The sequence below is a fragment of the Colletotrichum scovillei genome, assembly GCF_011075155.1.
Source record: "Colletotrichum scovillei strain TJNH1 chromosome Unknown Contig00009, whole genome shotgun sequence".
In the NCBI taxonomy this organism is placed as follows: Eukaryota; Fungi; Ascomycota; class Sordariomycetes; order Glomerellales; family Glomerellaceae; genus Colletotrichum; species Colletotrichum scovillei.
Window position 1 is genome coordinate 4,258,018 of NW_023336267.1, and position 26,647 is coordinate 4,284,664.

General features: G+C 53.4%; 9 protein-coding genes across 9 annotated transcripts; 5 read left to right on the forward strand and 4 right to left on the reverse strand.

Annotated features, from left to right (window-relative positions):
- Nucleotides 1-2,335: 2,335 nt before the first annotated feature.
- HER10_EVM0009690 (uncharacterized protein) lies at nt 2,336-2,722 on the forward strand (the record flags this gene model as incomplete). Its single annotated transcript, XM_035479170.1, has 2 exons — nt 2,336-2,550; nt 2,608-2,722. 2 exons carry the CDS (start codon nt 2,336-2,338, stop codon nt 2,720-2,722), a joined length of 330 nt encoding a protein of 109 aa, XP_035329890.1.
- A 299-nt stretch (nt 2,723-3,021) lies between these two features.
- On the reverse strand, nt 3,022-5,162 carry HER10_EVM0012311 (glutathione-disulfide reductase). The gene is made up of 2 exons (XM_035481708.1): nt 4,433-5,162; nt 3,022-4,327 (listed from the first exon to the last, which is right to left on the reverse strand). Exons 1-2 carry the CDS (start codon nt 4,690-4,692, stop codon nt 3,067-3,069), a joined length of 1,521 nt encoding a protein of 506 aa, XP_035330196.1. The 5' UTR covers nt 4,693-5,162; the 3' UTR covers nt 3,022-3,066.
- Nucleotides 5,163-6,031: 869 nt separating this feature from the next.
- HER10_EVM0010514 (RecQ family ATP-dependent DNA helicase) lies at nt 6,032-8,482 on the reverse strand. The gene is made up of 2 exons (XM_035479971.1): nt 7,377-8,482; nt 6,032-7,321 (listed from the first exon to the last, which is right to left on the reverse strand). Exons 1-2 carry the CDS (start codon nt 7,377-7,379, stop codon nt 6,119-6,121), a joined length of 1,206 nt encoding a protein of 401 aa, XP_035329996.1. The 5' UTR covers nt 7,380-8,482; the 3' UTR covers nt 6,032-6,118.
- A 3,931-nt stretch (nt 8,483-12,413) lies between these two features.
- Nucleotides 12,414-16,597, forward strand: HER10_EVM0006408 (RAM signaling pathway protein). Its single transcript, XM_035475992.1, has 3 exons — nt 12,414-13,588; nt 13,650-13,761; nt 13,827-16,597. The coding sequence occupies exons 1-3, from the start codon at nt 13,194-13,196 to the stop codon at nt 16,269-16,271; spliced, it is 2,952 nt and encodes a 983-aa protein (XP_035329467.1). The 5' UTR covers nt 12,414-13,193; the 3' UTR covers nt 16,272-16,597.
- A 742-nt stretch (nt 16,598-17,339) lies between these two features.
- HER10_EVM0000497 (ThiJ/PfpI) lies at nt 17,340-18,441 on the forward strand. Its single transcript, XM_035470276.1, has one exon. The coding sequence runs from the start codon at nt 17,461-17,463 to the stop codon at nt 18,340-18,342; it is 882 nt and encodes a 293-aa protein (XP_035328771.1). The 5' UTR covers nt 17,340-17,460; the 3' UTR covers nt 18,343-18,441.
- A 460-nt stretch (nt 18,442-18,901) lies between these two features.
- Nucleotides 18,902-19,761, reverse strand: HER10_EVM0001539 (uncharacterized protein). Its single transcript, XM_035471283.1, has 2 exons — nt 19,534-19,761; nt 18,902-19,393 (listed from the first exon to the last, which is right to left on the reverse strand). Exons 1-2 carry the CDS (start codon nt 19,683-19,685, stop codon nt 18,988-18,990), a joined length of 558 nt encoding a protein of 185 aa, XP_035328883.1. The 5' UTR covers nt 19,686-19,761; the 3' UTR covers nt 18,902-18,987.
- A 593-nt stretch (nt 19,762-20,354) lies between these two features.
- On the forward strand, nt 20,355-21,708 carry HER10_EVM0012760 (uncharacterized protein). The gene has a single exon (XM_035482146.1). The coding sequence runs from the start codon at nt 20,628-20,630 to the stop codon at nt 21,588-21,590; it is 963 nt and encodes a 320-aa protein (XP_035330245.1). The 5' UTR covers nt 20,355-20,627; the 3' UTR covers nt 21,591-21,708.
- Nucleotides 21,709-21,735: 27 nt separating this feature from the next.
- Nucleotides 21,736-23,078, reverse strand: HER10_EVM0004591 (3-oxo-5-alpha-steroid 4-dehydrogenase). The gene is made up of 3 exons (XM_035474227.1): nt 22,935-23,078; nt 22,638-22,862; nt 21,736-22,548 (listed from the first exon to the last, which is right to left on the reverse strand). Exons 1-3 carry the CDS (start codon nt 22,969-22,971, stop codon nt 21,878-21,880), a joined length of 933 nt encoding a protein of 310 aa, XP_035329235.1. The 5' UTR covers nt 22,972-23,078; the 3' UTR covers nt 21,736-21,877.
- Nucleotides 23,079-24,644: 1,566 nt separating this feature from the next.
- HER10_EVM0006041 (uncharacterized protein) lies at nt 24,645-25,772 on the forward strand (the record flags this gene model as incomplete). Its single annotated transcript, XM_035475639.1, has 1 exon — nt 24,645-25,772. The coding sequence occupies one exon, from the start codon at nt 24,645-24,647 to the stop codon at nt 25,770-25,772; it is 1,128 nt and encodes a 375-aa protein (XP_035329414.1).
- Nucleotides 25,773-26,647: the final 875 nt, after the last annotated feature.

Below are 26,647 nucleotides of genomic sequence, written 5' to 3' on the forward strand. Positions count from 1 at the left end.
AGAAAAGCCACGAGCTGGCTATGACAAACTTGTCTGTGCGGGTTTCTATCTTCCGAATGACCCATTTCCTACTTATGACCAGAACAGACTAGTCAGGCAAACGATTCATCGTGAGAAGACCGGTTTGTTTACGGAGGAAACGCTGCCTCATTGCATCCTGGGTCCGCTTGGTTGAGGCACTTGCGCTCCCCGAGCCGCTGTTTGATGTGCTCTTTGGGCAACTTGAAGCCGATCGGTGACTATCTGGCCATGATACTGCCAGACATTTCGGTCTCCTCCCGCGACGAACACAAGCTTCGACGGCAGAACAACGGCAGAACGACGGAAAATCGTGATAAGATGAATCTTCCGGTAAAGTGGACAACGGCATGTGGGAAAAGTGCGGTCTCCGCTAGAATCGCGGCGTGTTGTGTGCCAGAGGCATTTCGTGTGGTGGGTTTCAGTCTCTACGCCGCGGTGAATCCCGACAGCTCGGGGCAGTCCCGATATTGAGTGTGAGTGGGCGGGAGCCGACTAAGCGCCGTTGCGCCGTTGTGCCGGCATCGTTGTAATGGAACAATACAAGCGGTGCGAATACCCTCCCACACGCCGGGAGGCAGGAAAGGGTAGCCTGTTGGACGGCCACGACTTTGATGTCTGTGATATGTTCTTGTTGGTGCATGTCAGTAGACGAGAACGAAGAGTGGCCTGAGAGGCTCAGCTTCTTCGAGGCGGCATTACTGACTCGCTGTTTATTTGTGGACGAAGCGAAACTCATCTCATGTTTCGAGACAAGAAACGTCACAGCTCACGAAGACGTTGCTGAGATCTCGTTTTGGCAGGACCAACCCCAGGGATCCAGGCGTTCAGGAAGCCATCATACGAGTCTTTTGTGTCAAAGAGCCGCCGTTCAGGCGGAAAGGCCGTTTATCCTTCTACTGACAAGGTGCCGCTTGTTTGCAAAGATGGGCGTTGAGAGTTTGCATGCAGTTGTCGACAGTGGCGGCGAGCCAAGGCGCCGGGCCATCAGTTGCCTGTAGAGACGTCTGCCAACGGGAAGCTATCGGACTTGGAGGCTGAGAGATACGTATTCATGTGTTGAAGTCTGCGTCAAAAGTTAAAGTCATGATTGCCGAGTGGATGGGACAAACACGGCCACCAAATGTGATTGTCTGATGAGATGACGAGTCCCTCGACTCGAACCTAATTCCGCCTTGCCGGCGTTATTTCTGTGCTGCCAAGCAGTATAAGTAATCATCTACAGACAATCGGCACACCTATTTAGGTTGGCGGCAAGAGTGGGAAGGTTTGAGAAGATGCGAATAAGACTGACATTGATCATCAAGAGGGAGTAGGGCTTCCTCTGCCGGTTGGCTATTTGTCTGCGGCTGAGAGGCCCTGAAAAAGAAGGGTCTTCCGGTCGTCGACCATTCTTGTCTATCGAATATTACTGATCATGAAGAGGACGCAACGGGTGAAGTGGGCCAGAACGGTCCAGAAGATATCGTCAGTGCCAACATAGTGGTTGCCAAGCCCCGTCAGTGGGTGGTTTTAAGTTGCCGGCGGGACAAGACGTAGACCTGTCCTACCTTCCCTTCCATATCGAAATCGGGCCTGTCATTTCTGCTGTTGGCAGTCAAGACGTCCATGCCTCCTCCATCCAAAGTAGAGGAACGAGTCGATCGTGACACCCGAAGAGGGCTGGCAGCTTGGTGTTGTGAACAGGAAAGAGACGATCTCAGGATGGTGTTTTGAAGTTGTTCCAGAAGGAAAGAAGTTCGCGCCGGCCCCACCCACCGGTCCCTTCCTTCCCCAGAATACCACCTGCCTCGGAGCCATTCCCGTCGATCTCCCTCTCCACCCACAGGGGTTCCTTCCGTCTTTCCTGGAGAATTGCCCGGTGAGGCACTTACACGACCACGTTTTGCTGCCACCACTGCATCGTCAAACTTCACCTTGCTTCATCACACCCTCAATTGGCTCTGCGTCACCCTCGGGTTTTCCTAAGATCGATCCAAACAAACAGAAAGATTGTATCCTTCCTTGGTATGTAAAACAATCCCCATTGAGAGTCCGCTTAATGCACCCTCTCTTTGCGGGTAGAAGCTGATTTCTTTCTTTCTTGGTCTTGCAGCAATTTCCTTTGGCGACCAAAATTCCTACGAAAGCCACCTCACACCCAAACGACACTTAGCTACGCACACTTGCACCAGCAACAATGAAGTCTACACTCTGCATCGCAGCCTTTGCTGGCATGGTCAACATTGCTGCTGCCGCAAGCCCTCCTGCCTGCCTTCTCGCTGCCGTTGGCCAGCAGCCCAAGGTCTCTTCGATCGATGATATGTGCACCGACTTCATGTCGGCCATGCTTGGCAACTTGACCAACGTTTGCCAGGGCGACAACCTCAAGGAGGCCTACAAGTCTTACGCATCTACGTGCGCTGAAATCGGCGTCAAGGTTGCTGACCTGCCCTCGGCCTCTACCACGAGCGCCACCCCTACCTCGACCCCGGAGGCTCCAGGTAGCCCTGGTCCTGATGCTACCTCAGCGCCGTCGTCAGCCACTCCCACGTAAGTACTTTTCTGCCGACTTATCGTTAGAAATTCGAGATTGACACAAGGTTACAGCGATGGCCCCCAAGAGTCCAAGCCCAGCGCTGCTGGTGCTATTGCTCCTCATGCCGTTCTCTTCACTGTGCTTGGTCTTTCTGCGACTGGCCTCGTCAGCATAGTATTCCTGTAGGGGAAACCAAGTTGCGCCAAAACACAAGCGAGCATATGATTTCTTTGGAATTCGGCATTACATTCGTGGTCAAACAGTACACGAGTTCTCAGGCATTCGTCTCAGGCCAAACATCGACAGGTGATTATGGTAACACAGGACAACCAAGGTTGCTTCGGGACTAGGCGGCAGGAAAATGGGCATTTGCCATAGCTGGCGGCGTTTCGGATGGAAGAGAATTGATGAACCACTTCACGAAGAGCATGGCGTTCAAGGACAAGGCGTGAGATTAAAGTTGAAATTTTACGAATTGGTATCTTTTCCTCCTCTTCTAAGTCTTACTAGACCTCTCTCTATGCATCTCTCTATTTCAGCGTGACCAGCTCTTCGGCGCTAGTCGGGTGGATGGCAACACAGCTGTCAAAGTCCTTCTTGGTCGCGCCCATCTTGACAGCGACACCGAAGCCCTGGAGCATCTCTCCGCTGCCAAGACCAGCAATGTGCAGACCGACAACCTTCTCCTCGGGGCCGGCGACAACGAGCTTGTAGGCGGTGGGGCCCTTCTCTTCAGGCTCCATCATGGCGTAGTACATGGCGGTAAAGCTGGTCTTGTAGACCTTGATGTTGTCCTTGCCATACTTCTCAATGGCCTGGGGCTCAGTCAGGCCGATGCTACCGACCTCGGGGTGGGAGAAGACAACGGAGGGGATGTTGGAGTAGTCGAGGTGTGCCTTTGCATACTCGGCGCCGCCGAACAGGCGCTCGGCCAGACGACGACCGGCAGCGATGGCGACGGGGGTCAGCTCGACCTGACCGGTGACGTCACCGAGGGCGTAGATGTTGTCAATGTTTGTGTTTTGGTACTCGTCGACGGGGATGTATCCCTTCTCGTTGAGCTTGAGGCCAATCTCCTCGAGGCCAATGTCCTTCGTCGCGGGCGTGCGGCCAATGGCCCAGATGAGGTGGTCGAAGCCACCCTCGGAGGTCTCCTTTCCGTCGGCGTCCTTGTAGGTGATTGTGAGCTTGCCGTCGGCGTCCTTTTCGACCTTTGTCGGCTGCGACTTCTTGTGCAGGTTGACGCCCAGGCGCTCGTACTCCTTTGTGACGGTCTCCTGGATCAGGGGGTCAAAGGTGCGGAGGAAGGTGTCGTGGCGGATGAAGAGGTGGGTTTCCGTGCCGAGGGCGTTGAACATGCCGGCGAACTCGACGGCGATGTAGCCCGCGCCGACGAGGGCCACCTTCTTGGGCTGCTTCTCAATGTCGAAGAAGCCGTCCGAGTTGGTGCCGAGCTCGGCGCCGGGGATGGTGGGCGGGATGGTGGGGTTGCCGCCGACGGCGACGAGGATCTTCTTGGCCTTGACGAGGGTCTTTGTGCCGTCGTCGAGGGTGACCTCTGCCTCGTTGCGGGAGGTGAGCTTGGCCCAGCCGTGGAGGTACTCTACATTGTCGTTCTTGAGGTTGCGCTCGTAGATGCCGTTGAGGCGCTTGATGTAGGCGTCGCGCTTGGTCTTGAAGGTGGGCCAGTCAAAGGGGGCCGTCTCGTTGACGGAGAAGCCGTAGGACTTGGCCTGGTGGATCGTCTCGGCGATGGCGGCGGCGTTGAAGGTGACCTTTTTCGGGACGCAGCTGTAGGCATCAGGGCGTTAGCATAAGCTTGGTTGTGTTTGTTCTTTCTGCTTGAATACCCCGACAGGGAGAGAGAAAGAAAGAGAGAGACTGAGGGACACTTACCCAACGTTCACGCAAGTTCCTCCTAGCCTGGCGCCCTCGACGATGAGGGCCTTTGCGCCGAACTGGCCGCAGGCTTTACGCGCCGAGGCGAGGCCGCCGCTGCCGCCGCCGATGACGAGGTAGTCGGTCTCCTTTGTGATGGGAGCCATGGTTCGCGCTGTGGAAGAGAGGTGCCTCTGTATGGAAACGAGTCGTGTGGGTGCTGTTGCTGCTGCTGCTCGTGATGCTGCTGCGGTAGATGTGCGGTAGAGTGCTTGCATGGGGAGCTGAATCGCGGGGCGAAACGAAGCAGAGGTGAGGAAGAGGGGGAGGGGGGCGGCAGGCAGAGTAAATAGATTTCCGATATGTACGATGGTGGGGCCGAGTTGAGTGACGTCTTATATGCTTCTAGATGCGCAACTTCCTACGCTACCGGTATCTGACAAATGCAGCTTATAATATGGTGCGTGTGTAGTTAACACGTGTGTGGCACGACGGACGCGGAAATGGGTTTATGGTGGGATGGAGCTGATGTAAGTTTTTTCTCTCTCTTGTCTAGAACCTCGGCGGCGTTTGTTGCTGTTCGGCGAGTCGGGGGGAGAGTGAGCTGGTGGATTAGGGAATCTCGAATTCGGCGTACAGGGGTCGGTCAGTGGCGCGCGACGTCAGGGTATTTCCTATGGCTGCTCTAGAACAATGGATGGATGCGTGTGTGTGACATGTGTATCTGTATCTGTAGGCTTAGTGTAGTGTACGGAGTACGGAATAGTGTGGTGAGGTGGTGCTGTTGTCCAAAAGCGTTGTTGGACAGAAAATGGAATATGCACGGGGATGAATCATCACCAATCAACCGCCCATGTTCGCAACGAAAAAAAAGGGTCCCTGCTGGAGAAAGCCGTGGAATTTAGATTGATAACTAAGCACCGTACAGCTAAAGCCCGCCGGGCATCTGTTAAACTCGCAATTGTTGCAACTTGCAGGATCCAATCTGCGAATGATGAAGAAGAGCACCATCGCCCATCATCTTAGGTTGTCATCAAAAACATTTTTTGACAAATCGACGTAAACAGGGTCATTATTCCAAATGCAACCCCCGTCCGCTGGAGCTGACCTCGGCCGAGGTACGTAGGCACATCCACAACCCGTCCCAGTCCTCCCCCCGCCGTCCTCGACCCGGCACGGGAGCTAGGCCGGAAGCTTCGGTGGAAGAAAGCATGACTTCGAGCCGGGCAACTTACCAAGCAGACATACCTAGTATTCAATATCTCCAAAATCAGTAGTACCTAACTGAATACGGATAGTCAACCGTGGTTCTGTCGGGTTTCTAGACGGCCTTTTTCTAGTTTGATAATTGGCACCCAAGGTGATTGGCCTGATGCAAGCAGACGTCATTAACAATTGCTGGTCCTGAATTGTAGCGCAACCTCGGAATAGTGGCTTTGCCTCAGAAATAGATCGTCACCTCCCATCAGCGTGAAGCTCAATACATGTAAGCTTAGGTAGGTAGGTCCCAGAACGTAGGAAATTAGTAGAATCATGATAATAAGCCCATCGAATGAAACTTCCACCGCCGGTTCGTTTGAGTCTCCGTAAGTCTGCCACAGGCCAGCGGTAAAATGCGTCTCATCAATTTGTATTTCATTGTTTCCTTATGCTGTTCGGCAGCCGGTAGCGGGGTATCATATTGGACCATAACCATCCTCGTCCTCAGTATTCATCGTAGTAACCGTCGTACTCGCCAATCTGAGCCTGAGTACTGACCCATTCCTCATCTGCCAAGCCGCGCATCATCCGCCTCTGGAGAGCCTGGGCATCTTTGTGCCAGTCGCAGGCAAAGTCACAATTTGGCGTTTCGCTCTCGCCAAAATATCTGCAAATCTGCGCATGCCGACAGGCCGTTGTGTCTTCGCAATAAAGGGCGAGTTTCTGCAGGCTCTTGGCCTGAGCCTCCCAATTCGATCCGTCGCGGTTCCCTTTTCTGATCATACTCTGCACGCGTTCCAAGTCTTCTCGGCTGTAGTACAGAAAACAGAAACTTGCGTTCCCGTCTCTGCCTGCGCGGCCTGCCTCTTGGTAGTAACCTTCAAACGACTTGGGCAACCGCCAGTGTACAACGAACCGGACATTGTTCTTGTCAATGCCCATGCCAAAGGCTGTCGTAGCCACGATAATATCGTAGCCAGGCTCGTTGTTTACCCAGCGAGCCAACGTTTGTTCCTTCTTTTCCTTGGTAAGCTTCGCGTGGAAGGGCATCGCGCCCACACCTTCGTCTCTGAGTGCCGCCGCAAGTGACTCGCACTCATCTCTTGAAATGGTGTATATAATTCCAGAGACGTTGTCCAGGCGCTCTCCAGCAGCCTCCAACTCTGACTTGCGTGGCTCTGTTTTTCTCCTCTCGTACACCCCACGTATCCAAGCTAGAAAGTTAGATAGGCGATCGTCCTCCTGGTCTTTGGTGTATCGGATCTCAATGTGTAGATTGGGCCGATGAGCAGTCATGACGAAACTCTTCAGCCTTTCAGGTTGCTCTAGGAGACCAAGCGTCTTAAGCAGATCCTGACGAACCGTGGGGTTTGCTGTTGCCGTCAAGCACGTGATGGGCACCTTGGGAAACGTCTCTCGAAACCATGAAAGCTTTTTGAAATCTTTCCGAAAATCGTGGCCCCATTCTGAGATGCAATGTGCCTCGTCGACTGCAATGCGTGCCAACTCACACTGCTCGTGGACCAGCTTGATCCGTCTCCTGAAGGAATCTCCTGAGCATAGCTCCGGTGTCACGTAAAGTAGTCTGATGCGCGGATGGCCACTAGCGAGATCCTGGTTGATGCGATCTCGTTCAGCGGGCGGCGTGTTGCTGTTGAGGGAGCTGGCATCGATGCCCGCCGATCGCAGTGCTTCAACCTGATTCATCTGACGGAGCTGTCAGCTGTCGCGCTTGAGTAAGGCTGCAAGGTATACCCCTTACCATGAGACTGAGCAGTGGCGAAACGACAATGGTGACTGCCGCAGCGAAATCACGTTAGTTGACGACGACGCGTGCATGCGAGCTCGGAGCAGTTTCGGGTACTTACTCCCTTGGTCAATGCAGGCAGGGAGTTGGAAGCAAAGACTCTTGCCGAACGACGTCGCGGCCTGAACGAAGACATCGTGGCCGTCCAGGGCAGCAACGATGATTTCACGCTGTTGGGGTCTGTGGCGGTTTTGTCAGTCGGTATTGTGTGGTTACGGGTACGTGCCATGGGCGTAGCTTGTGAAGTTGGCAATGGGACGAGGAATAGCTCTTCACCTGAATGTCGACTTGTTGAACTGGCGTCTGAGAGTGAAGTCTATGTCAACGCATGAGTTGGAGCGCGACAGAGGAGGCATGATGACGATGCGTTGTCGAGAGTTGATGAGGGGTGTCGTCTTGACGTGAACAAGACTGGTGTCTTAGTCTCGATGGGGTTATGCTTGGCCGAGCTTCTGGATTGCTTCTATTGCAGGGCACGGAAGCATAAGGTTGCACTAGACCAAGAAGAGGGCCCGGATGTGGTCATGATCGAGCTCGGGTCCGGAGGTGGTCCGTCAGGCGTTAGGCCTTTGGTGGGGTCCTTGGAAAGCCGGCCTGTCCGAATACCCTCAGACAGGAAGCGGAGCGAGAAAGTCGGCTTTCTCAGTGGATGTGCGCACAGGCGGACCATCCACCGATCAATTGGGGTCGATGTGAGAATTCCGAAATGATTCTGCCGACGTACGAACGAATACCTAGGTAGTCCAAGTGGCTGCTGTCACGCGTGGCTGTGCTTCTTCAAAAGAGAGGCAAGCAAGGGCATGGAGATGCATACCGGGTTCATGGAACGAAGCTACGAACGGACAGCAGATTCAGAGATGGATCTCAGGGCTGACCAATGGCATGGAGGCCTAAGGCTGCAAGGGCGGCAGAGGTGACATTTCCTTAGCTGCGTTTGTTGTCGAGAGTCGAGACTCAAGGGCCTGAGGCCGGGCGAAGGAAGCAGAACAGATCATCGAACCGTGGGTGACATACTTCGTAGGCTGTTTCCTTGAATACCATGGATAATTGCCTTTTTTTCTCCGGCTCGTAACAAGAAGCAGGGACAACTGCAGGAAGGAGCCGCCAAGACCAGGACACGGAGCAGGTAAAGTAAGAAGGGTGAACGGGGTAACCGTTGCCGCCGTGGATACAATTGACAGGAGTGCTCCGCGTACTTGCTTTTACTTCACACGGGGTCAATATGAGGCGATTCGAGGGGGTGATGTTTGCAAAGGTAGAGACAAAATGAGAAACAAGCGGCCAGTCCCCAGTCTCCAGACCAAACTTCTCGGCCATTTCCTATTTCAGAAAGCTTCGCAAATGATGCTCTGCTGTCAACATTGCGCAACCCGGGCCACCCCTTCCCGTCCAGCTGGGACATTGAGGACTACTACTTGCAGGTAAGGCAGGGGATGGAGAGAAAGACGCTTAACCCCGTATAACATGACTATTACTCGATATAGCACAGAACGGGAATCGTGTAGGATGTCAGGACTCAGCAGGAAATAATTATTGCCGGCGGGATACCTACGCTACCTCTTTGTCGAACAGTCGACCCCAAGGCCAGTGTCGGTAGGATCACAGACGGCGCATTGTGCAGCGGGCGCGCTTTTCCCAAGCAGTGAAGGTTCTCCCAGACTCCCACGGTGGGCTCGCTCGGGCTGGGCGTCAGTGTTACGGACTGGGGGTCATTGCTTGCTGATTCAGGGCCACGTTGTGATGAATCGCACACAAACATTCGCCGATATCTGGCACGGTGCCAAGGTGTATGTGTGCCCGTCGTTAATTCAGTCCCCTTATGTGGGAAAGCCTCAACCACCCAATTGGGTGGATCGAAACGAGGGCCGGATCTCCAATATCGTTGCCTCCGGACGCTGATCTTTCTACACAGTAATGAAGAGAAGCGCGGGGCTCATGGTCTTCATGACCGTGGTCGAGGAGCGCCGTGATGCGTGGGTAGCAAGGGCAAGGCGAAAGGCAAACTTGGAAGGGATTTCCGTGCTTATTCCCAGCAGACTTTGCCTTGAAATTGACGCCGGGCGGCATGTCTGACAGGCCGTTGGAACACACGGCCCCAGATCTGCAAGATGAGTTTTATTCTTACCTTAGCTTATATCTCGACGATGTAGATGCAGATGCAGATACCGAGAGAGATGCCTATAGTACGGATAGACATTGGCAGAACCACCCCGATCAACACATCGATGCGCCCAATAGCTCGTCGTAGAGTACAGACCTAAGTGCCTGTGCTCTGTACTCCGTACCCCGTACGGATATGTGCGTACGAAACCACGTTGTACAATACTGGAGCTTCCCCCCCTCTCGTCATCGCTTCTCGGGTTCCGTGGATTGATACGAACTATCCCGACTCTGTAACACCCTAGTAGCGAACTGGATGTGTTCGTTTCCATTTGTCCTTAGGCTAGCCTGTCGCGCCTTTTGATTCAAAGTTCATCTCAGCAACAAAAAACCAGGCCGCCAGGGATCATTCGAGGGCGAGATTGAGTGCGGGTGAATGTGGGGGCGAACGGAGACTGAAAATTGGCAGGGTGCATGGCTTGTAGCTACGGAGGCTGCTACTCTGTAAGTGTATCTGTAGCATGGAAGAAGTAACCGTAAACGAAGGCGTGCCGCATGCCCTTGGAAATAAGATTCAACAAAGTAAGCCAAAATACTGGGGTCGGAGAAGATGTTGTAGAAACCGCGTGGGAGGTTGAATGGAATGCGACGCTGACACGGAAGACTTTTCTTGTGCAAACTGCGTTTCCCGGTAATAGCACCCTGCCTTTGTTTCTGTTTCTCGCCCTTTTTGCGCCAGAAATACTCCCAGGGGCTGGGGAGTCTGGCTTGTCTGGGTGTGCGCCCCGGTCGTTTCCCGTTTGATCTGTTCTAGACCTCTGACCAGCAAGCGGCAGGCCACCTGCGCCAGTGCCAGTGCCGCATCTGTCTCTCCTAGAGTCCCAGTCGATCCGTCTCGCACAGAGTATCGGTACGGTGAAGGAGCATTGAGGAGCGAGGTATGATCCTGGTCTCTTGACTGTTGGGTATCATAGGGTGACACACAATCTGCACAGTTGGGAGAGATGTTTCTCGGCGTGACATCAAGCCGCAGCAGAGTCGTTCGTGGAAGCGTCCGAGTGTCCTGGAACAGCTGGCCACAGTCCTCGATATCGATCGTGGTGTGTGGCCCATGTGCAGTTGGTGGTTGTGTGTAGCCACCCGATGCCTTATTTCAAACGAGGCGTGTCACGTTGATGCCCGAGTCGACCATGTCGTCAGGAAAAGTTTCGTTGAGGCAGCAGGGACAAGAACAATGTGCTGCATGAGGTAAGGTAGTCAGTCCTGCGTACAAAAGTATTAGTCGAGAAGAGGGAGGGGATATGTTGAGAGTTCTGTCAGACTGTCATATGCGCTTTGGTCAAGTCTTCCCGCCCGTCCGCATCTGCAGCACTGTGCGACGTGCGAGATCTGTGGGGAGGAGGAAGAAGGGGAGGAAGAAAAGTCAAGCTACCGCGAGCCGCGATGCGTCCAGGTGCCTTGCATTTTTGGCATTTGTGGTGCGCTACGAAACAAAGCTACCTTATGGAGGTATCCGTACCTTACCTAAGTTTCTACCTATTGCGTACGCAGTAAGGTGCTGATGGTGGAAGTGCGGCGTGCGGCGCGCCTGCCTTCACTTGGAGAAGCATTTTGGCGTGGGTGAGGTAGGTACGCAGTACGCAGTACTCCGTTCCTACCTAAAGGTAAGGTACTCAATTCACGCCCCCTCCTTCTCGCCTCCCGTTACACTTTTACACACCCCGCCCTTTCCCTTTTCCTTTTTTTATTTTTCCTTCCATCTTTTCCTTTTCCCTCCTGCCAGTGCTCAATGTCCCAGGTTCCAGCCAGTCGCGTGCCTCTCCTTTCGCGTGCCCTTCACCATACAGCCGCTCTCCCCCATACCCAGCCATAAACTCGAGTGTTGATATTCCCTCTCATTGGTTCTTCATGATGGCATCTATCCGTACAAGCACAAGCCTCTGCAATGGAAGTCTGCTAAAGCCAACAGTCTGTGCGCCAAGCTTCGACCCCCAAAAGAGACCCTCAAAGTGTAAAGCAGCTGGCTCACTGACCTTGCCTGACCTAAGGCAAGTTGCTAAGCATTTAGCATAGATATCCGTAGTACGGGAGAGCTTCTGCTCACCTCGGTTTGGATTCTGCAGACGGATATCTGACTGTATGGAGTACCTTAGTCTTCCATTCTGCACATGTGAGGCCCAGAAAGTGCCTGCAGCGTGCCCTGCCGTGCCTGCTTATCTTTACACGATCGGAGCCAGAAATGGAAAGAAGCAGTTCCACTGTGGTTCCACCCCGCCGCCCCCTTTTTTGGCTTCCTTCCCGTCCAACTGACTGAGATCTGGTCCCCCATTCTCGTCACCATCTGTGGTCATTGGTTAGCACGTACCAGGTAGGTACGGAGTACTGGATTGAAGACTGGAGTCGCTGGTAACTGGTCGAGGGAGGACGACACCTTAGCACCTTGCGGAGTACCTTACTTCGTACCTACCTACTGCGTACTGTTTCTCTTTCCCACTGGCTGAGGTTGTTTCCCCCCCGGTCCCCAAATAACATCAGAGGGCGTGCGGCTCCGACTCTAGACTTCCGCCAAGGGGGCGTGAAGCCAGTGAACGACAACAGTGACCACGTAGGTACTCCGTACTCCGTAGACCTCGAAATAATCCTCATCCCTTCTCCCCAAGTGCCCATCCACCACCACCTCCCAAAAGAAGCTCCGGTTGGCAAGATGTCAGTTTCATCGTAGCACAACCTGACAACGTCTCCACTCTTTTTTTTTGCGTTCCTGTCGGGTTCAACGTTCCTGCCTTTACAGTCTTCTGTTCCTCTTCCATTTTGCTTCCAAGGAAACACCCATCCAAGCGACGAGAGACACAGCCAGGAAAAGGGAAAGGGCACCCGCGTACGGAGTACCCAACCAGCCAGCCCTTGCCTGCCTTCTTTTTATTTCATGTCTCCTACCTTTTGCCGACGCCCACCCGTACCTTAGCAAGTTGTAACCAACCGTGACTTACCGTACCTTTGCCATCGTCGCCATTTCTATACCGCAGGCTCCCAAAGTACCTCCAATACTCAATTACGCCCGACCACTTTACCAGTCTGAATTGCAGTCATTCGAATATTGAAGAGACCCAACTTCGCCTCACCCACGCCTGCAGGACCTGTACTCGTATCCTAGCCTCTAGGTACGGTACGGATACCCCCGTCTGTCTGGCCTGCTGGCTGTGCGAGGTGTGCCGGGCCCAACTCCTGTTGACCGCGCTTGAAAGGCTCGGCTCCATCTTCGGTCGCTCGTCCCCGACTGGCGACTTCCTTCCAAATCGCACAAGTCCGCCTCCACCTCCTTCTTCCTCTACCGCACACCTACCCAACCTTGGCCTACCTTACCCGCAAAAAAACATCATTGCTCCCACCGATTTCGTCGCGCCTTATTCCAACGAATGCCCGACTCTTCATGATGATCTCGCGCGTCTTGCAGTTCAGCCTGTCCTGTTCCAAAAGTCCATTGGCTTAAACTCCCGGCTTCCGTCTCCAATTGTTTGAGGGTCCCGACCAACCCACGGCCGGCCATCCAACATTCAAAGGGGACCCTGAAACGCTGCAGTCGACCCAAACCTTCGAGTCTGCGACAACAATAGAAAATCGTCACTCTTCGCCCTCTCCCAGCCTTCTTTTGTCGATCGCCGGCAGTTCATCATGGTCGAACGAATGGAACGGCCAGACAGGCCATCGGGGCCGCAGATGCCTCGCGGCTTGCCCGAGAATCCCGCCCAAGGTCGACGACAACTCCAGAAAGATGCAGCACTCGGCAACATCCCTCCCCCGCCTCCCCTCCCGCCGATGCCCAAGGATCTCCGAAATCTTTCCACCGGCGCGAGCCTCTCAGCTTCCTCGCCCATGACCTCAGCCCAAGTCATCGCTCTCGCCCGCGATGCAATGCAGAGTGCTCTGCACGAAAACGAGTCGCAGGCCGCCGAAGCGAGTGCCGTGAGCAACGAACTGAAACCTGGCGTCACCATCGACTTGAGCCGCAAGGGCATCCAGAAGCTCCCAGATGAGGTTGTTGATATTATCAAGAATGAGTTGGAGCGGTTCGTACACCTCGCATGCCTTCTTGTCCGGCTGGGCTATATTTCTAACGCGCTTCTGTAGTCTCGCCCTATCGCACAACCAGGTCAATTCCTTCCCAGCTCGATTCTCCGAATGTACATCTCTACGATACCTCAATGTGCGGAATAATCAGATCAGGGAGTTTCCGCTGCCGGTTAGTATTTTCCTATTGGCAAATACATCATTGGTACTCTGGCAGATTCTGACCAATAACACTAGCTCTGCGATCTGAGATCACTCGAGATTCTTGATCTGAGCAAAAACAAGCTTCGTGCTCTGCCCCCTGACATTGTCAAGCTTGCTTCTTTGAAGGTTTTCTCCGTCCAGAAGAACCGGATCGAAGAGCTGCCCGTTGCTTTGTCCGACATGGTTTCGTTGCAGGTGCTTAAATTCGATGGCAACCCAATCACATTTCCGCCTCGTGAGGTCCTGCAAGTACAAGCAAGCAGCCCGCCAAACGAGGGCTATCTGAAAGAAAGCGAAGTCACCGAGGTGGCTGTCACTGCACACATCAAGCGCTTTCTAAGACAACATGCCATGAACGGCCGTGCAGAGTCAGACACAGCCGGTGAAGAATCCAGCGAAGGCGTGGAAACCCCACGTATGCCACCGATCAAGCGAGTTGTGAGCGGTCGATTTCCTATCAAGGTCAATGGTACCGATGTGCCTGATCTTCGATCCCCGAACCTGATTCGGCCTCCACCTATTCCGAATCGGTCGCATTACCGAGGGTTGTCTCAGCAGAACACAGCTGTCCGCCGTCCTGGTGTTATGCCGTTAACCATAGGAAATGTCAACGAGCGACTCCGAAGCAACTCAGAGACGTTGTTGCAGGCAACTCGCGGAGAACGCCCCGAATCTCGAGCAAGACGCATGGGCGTGGTATCTCAGAAGGCTACTCAGCTCGGCACCTTGGATGAGACCCAGGCCAACAACCGCTTCAGTCACTACAGAGGCCTGAGCCATGGTAGTGCCATGCAGCCGCCTCCCCCCAGCATGTCGGTCAAGAGCCCCAACAGCCCTGCAGAACCTTTTCTCCAGCGTCCGATTTATGTCAGAAGACTCTCTGTTCTCCCTGAACGCAGACGCGAGTCCAAGTTCTACGATCCCATTCTCGAGGCCGCCAAGGGCATCCTATATGCCGTGTTTCAAATCCATCCCATGATCCAGATGCTCATGAGCTTGACGAGCGATGGCTCCTCCAAAAGATCTAGTCTCGAGATTGTCTTCTATAACACGAATTCGCATGTGGAGGAGCTGGAGCAGGAGATCCAGAAGCACGACCCCATGGTGGCGGGAGACGAGATGGCGGGCCGCGACAATGAGAACGTCCACCGGGCTTGCCAGACTCTGGTTGGGGCTTATACCCATGTCTGCACCCTCCTCGCCGGCAATATCGACTCATTTATCGACAACGGAGATCCGCGCTACATCCGCACTCTACTGATGCTCATCTATAATAGCATCATGGAGATCAGATGTACTCTTGCCGCGTTGACACCAGAGGCTGGCTTGACCAAGCCCCCTACGCGGGCCATGAACATGAGCGACACGATCAAACCCCATTCACGCGACAACTCCATCACGCCTACCGCTGACCGGCTTGGATTGGCCCAGCGACCACGGCCCGGCCCTATTATGCACAACCCGAGCAACCTCAGAGTTGCGACAGACGTATCCCTTCCATACCTGAACGGAATCAGCGGTATGAATGGCATGAACGGTACGAATGGAAACGTAGCAAGCCGTACAGCAACGCTCACTTCCGCAACGCCACGGTCAGGAGAATCGTTTGCGTCGGCGTCATCCGGGGGGCGTGGCATATCCGATTTCACCGAGGACGACAGACACTTTGAGAGAATTTTCCTCGCCCTGCGGGAATCGTCAAAGGTTGTCTCGCGCACTTTACCCGGTTTCCAGGGCCACATGTCGGTCCTCGCGAAGAGGGCAATGGGACGTCGCGCATCCGAACACGAAATGAATTGGTGGAAGGCTCTTATCAGCAGATGCAGCACGGCTTTGCAGCAGACGGAGATGTTGCAGAGTCGCCTGTCACTAATCAAACTCAAGGAGCCTGGTCTAATGAACCAACCTGCCTTCAGAAATTTGATCAGCAACTTCATGGACTCGTGGTATGAATTTGGAGATCACATTCGCAAGGCGATCAATGAAGTCAGTCTTCCACTTCCAGCCGATACTAGGAACCGACTACGTCCTATTCAGGTTGCCATGAAGCAAGCAAGGGATACCATTGTTCAGTCGCCTTGGGGCTACTTGTTGCGACAGTCTTCGAACTCCAACATGTTCAGCCCGAACGGCGGCCCAGGCTTGGGGCCCATGCAGTTGCCAATGACGCCTCAGAGCGCAGCGTTGGGCCCTGCTGTCCAGGCGACAGTTCCTTCGACTCCGCAGAGTGCTTCCTTTGCCTCGGCCTTCAACGGCGGCGTTTTTGAGCGCGCGGATGCTCTCATATCTATGGGTGGCCTCTCAATGTCTCGCAACGGTACGATGACAAACAGCTCGGCCGCTAGTTTCACCATGTCTTCCATGTCATCGCTCTCATCCGATGGCGGTGCCATGACACCATCATCAGTCATTAGCCCTAATGGCTTCGGCCCTGGCCCGGTGCCACTGCGACTCAACGGTAGCAAAGTTGCCTTCTAGTCGAAGCGCAGAGCCACTACACCTTGGATTCGCCGCACATTTTGGGGCAAAAAGTACGGATCGCAATCAAAGTAGATCCATTTTGTTTTTCTTTGTTTATACGGTGGTCTGGATGGCCAACAACCGCATTTTGTCTCATTCCTTCATTCGCGCATAGCATTGGCGTCACGGTCGGACTCATTCACGGATGGTAGCCATACACTCATTTGAAAAAACACGTCTCGGACCACTACGCAGGTCAAGGGGCGCATGTAATGTTATAGTCACGAAGCAAAGTGGATGCCATCTCCCTGCATACAGGACATGGGGAGCGCGGGCACCAGAGAAATGGCCGCTACGAGTTCATGTGCCACGGTTACACATCAACTATAGCTGTCAGCTGTATACTAGATTTGGTCTATTAGCAAATAGGCAAATAGCAAAAGGTTCACCCGGAGATTTACTTTGAGAAAACATGTGATGTAGGCAGCTTGTAGCCCTTTACCGTATGTCTTTTGGCTCGAGCTAAGCATTATGGACGAAACACGCCTATGTCTCTACTCATTATACGACCATACCTACCGGAGAACTCGGGATCCTATCCGCTCTCGCATTAATAAGCAGTAAGGGTAAGCATATCTGAAAGAACGGGATCCCAAACGACTTAGTTTCTAGAGTAATACCCGACCATGCCTTACCAATGTAAGTTTACGCTGACGACATCTTTGGCAGGCTGATGAAACTTTCTGAGGCTTTCGATGGGTCGCCGTACTGTTGTGATCTATAGTTCTGACGGAGGTTGCGGGCTTCCGTGTGCTTTGGCTGACTTTAGAGCCCGAAGACGCGGGGGTTCCATCGGACTTACATAACAATGTAAGCGGATAGTACTCCGAATAATCACCCCTCTCTCGAAATACGGCACATAGTGACCGATGACGTCACAATGTGATGCGCACCACGTACTCAGGCACTAATCTCAACCCCTATCGGCATAGCGGTATGATAAGGTTCAACTACAAACCTTAAGGTATTGATCGGTCCCTTCTGATCATGGTCGTAAAAGCAAACCCAATTGTGTGGTACTCGGGTATAAGAAGTAGGCTTCCTACCCGGCGAACAAGCTGATTCCCGCGGTCCCTCGCCTTCATCTCAGAAGTTCACCAAAGATTCCAGCTGCCCCCACAAGCTCAACAAATTCCCAGCACTCACAATGTCAAACTCGTCAGATCGCGCTCCCGTACGAGACCGGGCTGAGGCAGATGCCTGGTTTCCATCGCCCTTCTCTTTGACCAAGTACACCTCGCCCAAGACCGATTTTGATGGAGCCGACTATCCCAATGCCTATAAGGGGGACAAGTGGAAAGTACTGCTCATTGCAACTCAAGAACGATATCTTAAGATGGCCGGTGGCGAGTTCTTCTCAACAGGAAACCATCCCGTAGAGATGCTTCTGCCCATGATCCACCTTGACGCTGCTGGTTTCGATATTGACATTGCGACGATCTCGGGAGACCCGGTCAAATTTGAGATGTGGGCTTTCCCAGAAGAGGACGATGCGGTGAAGAAGATCTTTGACAAGTATAAGGAAAAGATCCGTAGCCCACTCAAGCTGAACGACGTGTGGGGTGAAGGGTTCACCAAGGAGACTCCTTATCTCGCTGTCTTTATTCCTGGTGGACACGGGGTCCTGAACGGCATCCCCTTTTCCGAGACTGTCGGCAAAGTTCTACGGTGGGCTCACAACAGTCAGAGATTCTTCATAACTCTGTGTCACGGTCCCGCAAGTATGCTTGCTGCCGATGTTGGTAAGCCAGACGGAAGCGAGTTCATATATAATGGCTACGCGGTCGATGTGTTTCCGGACTCTTTGGACCAAGGGGCCAATGTTGATATTGGGTATATTCCTGGCAAGATGGAATGGTTCGTGGGCGAGCGGCTTCGCAGTCTCGGTGTGACGGTCCTCAACAAGGATATTACCGGTGCTACTCACCGCGATCGTCTCCTTCTTACTGGAGATTCGCCATTAGCGTCAAACAATCTCGGGAAGCTCGCTGCAAAGACGTTGCTGGAGGAAGTTGAGAGGCTCTCGTGACGAAGTCGATGTAGCTTAGCTGTTTGAGATTATGACGCGGCCCATCATGGTTTTCTATGGTGACTTAACTAGGCAAATATCAAAACTTTGAATCTGGAACATGCCTCTATTTCGCCGTCGGGAACGACCTAGATTTGGAAACATGTCTTGGTTATGAAGCACGCCTGATCCTGAACATAGTTCAATCAGAACTCTGAAATCGAGTGAAAATCAAGGGTTCTCAATCAAGCCAAACTCTGGCAGTTGTCTTTATAACCGTGATCTCCTCCACGTCGTATATCTATTGCTCGATTACTCACAGTCGGAACGTATTCCACCATCATTCAGTCTCGTACGTTTACTAGTTGATTCCCAGTGAACAAGGCAACAGGTGACTCAAGTGAAGCACGTCTAGTGCCCTCTTGGTCTCCTATACCTCCGCGACCGACACGTAGGCCAGAAGCTCCTTGGCATACGCAGCGGCCACGGTCGAGGCGTAGCATTGCCATCGGCCATTCTTGCGGAAGTCGGCGTAGGCACATGTCCCTCGGATCACGAGACACGGAAAGTGGTTCATCAGGCCGGCTGTTTTCCTTCTCAAACCAGATGCAATCCTCGCCGACACCGGCAACAATAATCCTACACCTCTCTACGAAGAATGACACCTCAGGCTTCTTCTTTCTTCTTCTCCTCGACCTTGACAAACAAGTCCCGCTGAGTGTCGAGGTAATCAAAGGCCGTCAGGGGCACCCCCAGATGGCGGAGGATGCAGTAGGCGGAGCCGAGGTGGAAGTGGAAGTTGGGGCAGGCGTACTGGACGACGTACGAGTAGCCCGTGAAGCGGAAGGTGCCCATGGATTTCGTCTCCATAAGGATTTCGTCGTCTTCGCGGCCGGCGGGCATGGAGGTTTCCGGGTCGAGGGCGGCGAGGATGGCGACGGTGGCGTCGACGCGGGATTGGAGTTGGGAGAAGGTGGTTTCGTCGTCTGGGAAGTAGGTGTCTGGGGCGTGGGCTACGCGGGTGGCGAGGAATTTTGCGGTGTTGGAGATTGATTGGACTTGGTAGTCGAGGCTATATTTGGGGGTTGTTTTGGTTAGCCGAGGATTTTGGGACCCATGTTTGTCGATATTGGGATTTGGGATAGAGATGTGTCAGAGGAAAAGGGGGTGTTGGGTGAGAGAGACAGGGGCTTGGGGGGGATTGAAGCTTACCTTCGCATATCCTCGATGAGCCTGGACTTGATCATCTCTTCTTGGTTGAGACCTTTAGCGACGCAGTGCTGTTCGGCTTTTGTGAGGATGACTTTGAGATTGCCCAGATATTTGAGCATCATGGGGATGGAGGCATTGTAGAGTGAGACCATGTTGGCGGTGTTGATTCGAATGACTATGAGCTTCACAATCCTTGCTTTGGCATATAAATGGAAATGAGAAGGCTGATGAGGACAAAAGACTGGGGAGATGCGTGGAGGGAATGAGTCCTTTTTATTTCACTTCACATCGTATCCTGAGGAAATCTTCTAGTTTAATAACGAGTGCCCGTCGAGATGACATCTCTGCGTCAAGATGACCCTAGACTGACTACTAGTCTTTGCCAATCTCAGGTACGCCTCATACCAAAGGCCCGTTTGTAATCCGGCTACCGGCATCATGTCTCTCAAGTGGAACAGAAAGACGGATTGGGAATCTATGATTATCAAGCGCTGACGTGAGACTACAGTAGAGATATGGGCTTGTTCGAAGTCAAAGTTCTTCCTATACCGCGCGCGAGGCTCGATGTGGTAAACAGCTTAGAGTCCATAGGGAGAGACTCAAGGTATCGAGTCTAAAAGGATAGGACGTCGTGGAGTTTGCACTTGATCCTCCGGGACCGACCGGCCCCACTACCCCGCCATCTCATGCGGGGAGCTATCAGCCGATCCCGTCAGCTCCTCTGATTCGCCGTCACCACGACTTACCTGATCGAGGCAGGACCGGTGATTTCTCTAGTGTATCCCTACTGTACCTTAGGTAGGTAGATCGCGCAAAAGTCTTGGGGATTCAAGGCTACGTGGCTACGCAGACGCGCAGATAACCTTACCTTTCTCCCCCGCCACCCGCATAGTCTCCCACTTGCCTAGCTCACGATCCTTTCGAGAGCTCTCTTCATCTCCCCACCACGGAACCGGAAGCATACAAGGTACACGCAAGACCCCATTTCCCATATTCTTATCCAGAAAGTGAGCAGTGGTATCTGCGCGTGGGTATTTTACACGCGCGTGTACCGTATACCGTACACCAGAAGGACTCAACAACGCACCGCCGTCATGTTCGCCTCGCTATCATCATCCTGGTCGGGGAGGAATGCGCAGCCGCCGCCTCCCCCGGCGCCGTCTTCATCAACGACCTCGACGTCGCAACACCCCAGCATATCAAGCGCCTCCCGCGCAGAGCACCCGCAGTCCTCCAACACCTCCGTCTCCGGCCCCGCGGCCCCTCACAACGTGCTCATCGGCGCCGCTCAACAACACCAACTACAACAGCAACAACATGCACCACCACCGGCCCCCGCCTCTGCCTCCTCGGCGGCGGCCGCATCAGCCTCCTCCTCCTCACCGCCCCAACAACCCCTCCACCAAACCCTCCCCTCCCCAGACCAACAACACCACATCTCCGAGGCGCGCGCCGCCGTCGTCGCCTCCATCGGCAACATGCTCGACGGCGAGCTGCAGACCCGCGCGCGGATGTTGCACGCCAACGCGGCGGCGCTCGACAAGCAGGAGCGCGACGTTGTGCGCGCGACGGAGGCGCTGCGGAAAGAGAACGACAAGCTGGCAAAGTTCTCGGGGGACGCGGCGCGCAGGGTGAAAGAGCTGGGCAACGTACAGAACTGGGCCGAGGTGCTGGAGCGGGATTTCTTGGTGCTCGAGGAGACGTTAAGGCTCGTAAGGGCGGGGAGTTGCGGGAGCGGGTGTGAGAGTTGTGGGAGTGAAGGGAGTTGGAGTGGGAGTGGGAGCTGGAGCGGGAGTGAGGTCGGGGATGGGGAGGGGGATGTGAGGATGGGGAAGGACGGGCATGGTGGTGATGTGAACAAGGAGGGTGATGGTAAAGGGAAGATGAAGCAGCAGCATCATCATCATCATCATCATCATCATGGGCTTGTTGATATGGAGATTGATGGGGGACATGAGGATTGTTCGGAGAGTCAGAGTTTGACTGAGGCGGAGTCGAGCACTGGGACGGATGGTCGAGCCAAGGGGTCTGAGACGACATCGATTTCGACACTGTGATCTGCTTGTGGCGGTGGTGGACAGACATGATACCTTTTTTCTTCACGACTGAACGATGATGATGACCTATTCACGAAACGGACTGAAGTTCGAACAACAAAGTTTGATGATTTTGAAACTTTTACCCTCCTCTTTTGACGCCTTTCCGTACTAAACACCTCTAGGTTCTTTCCAATACATATCAAACGTCACCTTTCGCCATGATATCATTTCGTGAAAGAAGTCGATAGCTCAAGATATAGTTCGGGCGACCAAGCTATACCATTGGATATTGAACATTGCACAATCTAGAAGATGCCGGGCAGCAGCACAAACTTCTTCTTCTTGTATGTCTCGGGGAACTCCTTGCGGTACGCGCGCTCCTTGCCCTTGGCCCACTGGGCCATCTGGGCGGCGCCGATGATGATGAAGACGGCAACAGCCCAGCTGCGGCTGGTGATGATGACGCCGACCCACGAGAGGATCTCAAACATGTAGTTGGGGCAGGTGACGAGGGAGAAGCCGTAGCCGCGGGGGATCTGGCGCTCGGTGCCGCCGCGGGAGCGCAGGCTGGCGAGGTTGAGGTGGACAATGGCGTTGGAGGCTTCGCCGAAGAGGAAGATGATTGTGCCGATCACGTCGACGGCGTCGTTGCGCGCGAGGGCGGTGGGCGAGGTGGGCGAGTAGACGTGCCAGGCGCTGAGGAGGCCGGCAAAGGCCCAGTAGAAGAAGGAGTTCTTGAAGATGTTGCGGAGGGGCATGGTGTTGGCGGAGAACTTGTGCACGAAGAGGGTCTCGTATTCGCGCTTGAGGAAGTGGCCGAGGAACATGGCGAGGGTGAGAAGCTGGGTCGGCGAGAGGGCCTTCTTGGCGCCGGGGCCCGAGTAGATGTAGGGGCGCAGGCCGACGACGGCGATGTGGATGAGGATGGGTCCGAGGTACTCGATCACGAAGACGGTGCTCCATGCCAATTGGGGTCCTGCGCAGAGAAAGGAGTCAGTTCCGATGTCTCGTCTATGTGCTTTCCAACCCCCTCTGTCTGGGACTGGGCGTTGGACAGCAACGTACCGAGATCCTTGACCAAAACCTGGCCGGCGGAGATAACAGCATCCTCGCTGCTAATCTGTGCCTTGCGGTTCTTCAGAGTCTTCTGGGTCGAGGGGTCGAAGAGACCGACGCGGTTGAAATCGCTGAATCCGGCCTGGCGGGCAATGAGGTGCTTGACATCCTCGACGGTGGCATCGGCCGGGACTTCGATAGACTCGGGGAGCTTCTTGATCGGTTGCTTCGGTGCTGTGGAAACACGTGTAAGTAATTTTCTCAGTGGCATCCAACACAGAGTGTGTCTTGAGAGGAATTACTTACAGCGGTTGCTCAGCTTGAGCGTGATTTTGGCTGCCATGGCTTCTGACTGTCCTGAGTAAGACGAGGGGTCGTCGCTGGGAAATTCAAAGTGCACTTTTTGTGTCTGCCCGGGGAAGCTTGGAGGAGGAAGGGCTTCAACGGTGCTGGATTTCGGAGCAGTTGTTGAGAAGCTACTGCACGGCCGCTCGATGTGCCTCGGGATGGGTGGGGTTCTGATGCATTGGCATATTTTGAGTTTGTACCTTGTAGGTGCATAATGCTTCTCTATGCATGGAGGACGGGCGCATCACTTTAAACGACACGAATAACTAACATCATTCAGACCTGGCTGCTTGTGACGACAAATCGCCTATGAATTGGCGCACATGGCTTTGCTATAGACATCTTAGCTAGTAGTCCACATAATTCTACTGTACTTCTGTTATCTTGGGAAAGCATCGTAAGGTTCCCAAAACATTTGGATATCGAATCAAAGCCGCCCGGACACAGTCCCTTCAGGGTTCTCGAAATGGCACCTCAACTAACAGCGAATTCGAGGACCTTGCTTGCCCCCCTATAGAATTTTGGGCTTGAGATTCTCGGCATCGGGATTTGAATATGCTGTCTCTGGGGCCTCTGGTGTTTCCCTCGACCATGTCGCTTTTGATTTTTCTCGAGACGGTTCGTTGTGCGACCCCAGACTTTGAAGATGCGGCCTTCGAGACCAGGTGGACTGTTCAGGACAACCTCGACCTCGGTCTTGATTTGTCCTAGGATCTTGGGGGCCAAGTATTCAAAACAGTCCCCTTTCACTCAGAAATCTACCGCGCTGATGACCCAGCCGAGTGTAACTCATGCTACACCGCAGTGTTTGAAGTTGCTGTTGGCTTTGTCTTTGCTTGTCTCATGGTTTTTTTTCCTGGCAACTTCATCTTCTGTCGAGAAATTTCTGTCAGGTACTCCCACGGAATAAATGTTCGAGAGCCTTTGTATCTGGTCAAAACAAGAAGGGATGGTTCTCGAGAGGTCCTCGAAGGACCTTGGGTCCCGAGTTTCAAGTGAATCTTTGCAGGCCATGCCTTGCTTGTTATGATCGTATTTTGCAGCATCAAAACGACTGTTCAAAGTTGGTTCAAGAAGAGAACAGCTTTTGGCCGACCGTCTGGTCGATACAGAGAGGGTGCATGAGAACCTAAGTGCCTGCCTTCCGTTAGTCAAGGTGCACCCACACCATGCCTCCCACCTCCCGCCTCCCACTTCTCCAGTCCACGAATCTTCCCTTCCTTTGCCTTGCCTCCGGCTTCAACCCTTTGATTTCTACCTCTGCTTCGAACTCTTCACCGTCGAGTATCCTCACAGTTGCAGTGGTTCGAGTGATCCACCTCTCCCCAAGAGAGTGAACACTCAATCACTTTCACCATCCATTCACGCATTTACACAACATCGTCGATTCAACATCACATCGCCTATGAGTACGATTAAATGAATTCCATTCTCTGAGCGTGGGAAAAACACTTTTCCATTCGTTATTCCACATACTGACAATAGCTTTTCAGCAGCATAGCAGCATAGCAGCATCGCTCTCGCCCAACTGCCGACAAGCAGACTTTCTTCTCAGAGCCCTTCAAAGCGTCCAAAATGACTAGTCTGGGTGCCACTCCGGAGTTTATTCCGGGACGTCCTTTCCACCTTGGACTGGCGAAATGCTCCACGAACGCCAACAGGACCATCATGCCCTCCAACCGAGAGACACTTTCCTTGCGACGACAACGCAGTCGGAAAGTCCAGCCCAAGGTCGCCAACGTCCCGTCTTCTCCTACAGCTTCATCCAGCACAAGCCAACACTCAACAGAGACATCAAGTTCAGCTTTTGACGGTGTCGAAAATTGCAAAGACCACCACATCCATTCATCAAAGAACGACATACCCCCTGGCACGCCCACAGCTCCAGCAGCAGACCGAAGACGCCAGATACAGCTGCATCATATCCCAGTCTATCACAGTCGCGTCTTTCACACTCGACCCCCTCCGAACGCACCAACGGGCCCTGCAGCCGATAGAAGACAACTAACGAAGCTTGCACCAGTACCTCTTCAAGTGCCCCCTCAAGCCGTACCCAGTCACTGCCAGTCTAAGGTCTGGCGGAGCCCCAAGACGGAGTTGACGGACGCCTTCACAAGAGTGCAGCTCGAAATGCAACGCCTTGGCTTCAGCAAGTCGCCTGCTGCCCCCGCCACATTCGAGGACTACTTGGAAGTTGTACTAGCCGAGAAAGACCGCAAGATACAACTGAACGCCGTCATGTTAGAGGCCATCAGGTTGAAGACAGAACAACAGAAGAAGGCGCGACAGAAAGGCGGCGGCTCAGGCCATACCTCCAGCGGAGAACCAGCTTCGATTCAAGATCAGACCTCCGATGCAAAGCCCCATCTAGCCACTGCCAATCCATTGTATGGAGCTGATCCTTGCTGGAACATTCAGTACACCAAGACGACGGACAGGGCACAAGATCGATGTGCTGAATGGCCGACGCTTTCGGTCTACAAGGACGCGAGTCGCAGGGCTTTGAACAACAAAGGTCTGCCTCCTCCAAGACAGCGCAATGTTCAGGACCGAACACACATGGCACTTGGAGATGCGGCATGGGAAGAGCGCACACCGATTCACCAAGAACATGTTATCGGCTTGGACGACAGAAGGGGCATCTTCTCACTTGGGAACGATGCTTCAACCGAGACTGATCCGAATCACGACATAGACCCGAAGGGTCTCAATGACTGGACTCGTGAAATCATTGACGAAATTATCCTTGAGATAGAGGGCGACGAGACAACGATCCCGGACGAAGACAAAGCTTAGGCAGCGTTGAACAAGAGAAGAAAGAGATGCCGTCGAAGTCAATCGATATAAGAGGCAGAAAGAGGAGGTGGAATGAAGACATTTTATATGTCTCTAGTGCATTGGAACAAAGTTTGCAGTTGGTAAAAGCCAGTGCTGACTATGGATTGAATATACCGAGTTGGCTATCGACGAGGTCATTATTGGTGGCCAGAGCACCTGGAAGGAAACAAAGACGTACGACGCATAGAGAATATCGACTTTCATTGCCGGGTTTTGGCTGCCGAAGACCAGCGGGAATTCTTTTGAGTAGCTAGGGCTCTCGGACCAAGTCTAACTTGGATTCCGTATTGCGCAAAGGACAGAGATACGAGGAGGTTATTCAGAGAGCAAGTAGCCTCAAGGGTAGCATAGGCTTAGCGCAATTATAAAATTTCTCAAGCAACTCTCATCCACCATGGGAGGTGTGTGTCAGCTCTTTTCTTTATGCATCTCTGCAGCAAACCAATGTTCCATGGTGCTTTGTGAGTTTTGCATGGTAACAGGAGTAAAATGGCCTCGGAATGTCCGTGACACTGAAAGAGCTTACAGCATGCGCTTGGATGGCAAGTTTCGTTCTTGATTGTAATGAGAAGTGCGGCCAGAATGCTGCAATACGATGAACATACCTTGTGCAACGATTGAAACGGAATGTCTTGGTGGAGGTAGCAATATCTGGTTTGTTTGTGAATAGCGTCGCCTGCCCCTCTTCGAGTGAGTCGGAAGAACCTTAAAGAAGAAGAAGCTCGTTCCTGGCAGGAGCAACAGCCAGGGCCACCTTCCAAGGTAGGGGTCCTTGAGGTACCTAAGGGAAAAAAAGGTGCCCCTTTAGCTCAGGAGCATCTTCCACCGAGGTT

Bases quoted from the DNA above. Each gene is read 5' to 3' on its own strand.
- HER10_EVM0012311 (XM_035481708.1), bottom strand. From the start codon at position 4,692: ATGCAAGCACTCTACCGCACATCTACCGCAGCAGCATCACGAGCAGCA. The intron at 4,328-4,432 runs GTAAGTGTCCCT...TGATGCCTACAG, and splicing joins GGAACTTGCGTGAACGTTGG to CTGCGTCCCGAAAAAGGTCA.
- HER10_EVM0006408 (XM_035475992.1), top strand. From the start codon at position 13,194: ATGGTCGAACGAATGGAACGGCCAGACAGGCCATCGGGGCCGCAGATG. The intron at 13,589-13,649 runs GTTCGTACACCT...GCGCTTCTGTAG, and splicing joins ATCAAGAATGAGTTGGAGCG to TCTCGCCCTATCGCACAACC. The intron at 13,762-13,826 runs GTTAGTATTTTC...CAATAACACTAG, and splicing joins TCAGGGAGTTTCCGCTGCCG to CTCTGCGATCTGAGATCACT.
- HER10_EVM0000497 (XM_035470276.1), top strand. From the start codon at position 17,461: ATGTCAAACTCGTCAGATCGCGCTCCCGTACGAGACCGGGCTGAGGCA.
- HER10_EVM0001539 (XM_035471283.1), bottom strand. From the start codon at position 19,685: ATGGTCTCACTCTACAATGCCTCCATCCCCATGATGCTCAAATATCTG. The intron at 19,394-19,533 runs GTAAGCTTCAAT...CCCCAAATATAG, and splicing joins CTCATCGAGGATATGCGAAG to CCTCGACTACCAAGTCCAAT.
- HER10_EVM0012760 (XM_035482146.1), top strand. From the start codon at position 20,628: ATGTTCGCCTCGCTATCATCATCCTGGTCGGGGAGGAATGCGCAGCCG.
- HER10_EVM0004591 (XM_035474227.1), bottom strand. From the start codon at position 22,971: ATGGCAGCCAAAATCACGCTCAAGCTGAGCAACCGCT. The intron at 22,863-22,934 runs GTAAGTAATTCC...GTGTTTCCACAG, and splicing joins GCTCAAGCTGAGCAACCGCT to CACCGAAGCAACCGATCAAG. The intron at 22,549-22,637 runs GTACGTTGCTGT...TTCTCTGCGCAG, and splicing joins GGTTTTGGTCAAGGATCTCG to GACCCCAATTGGCATGGAGC.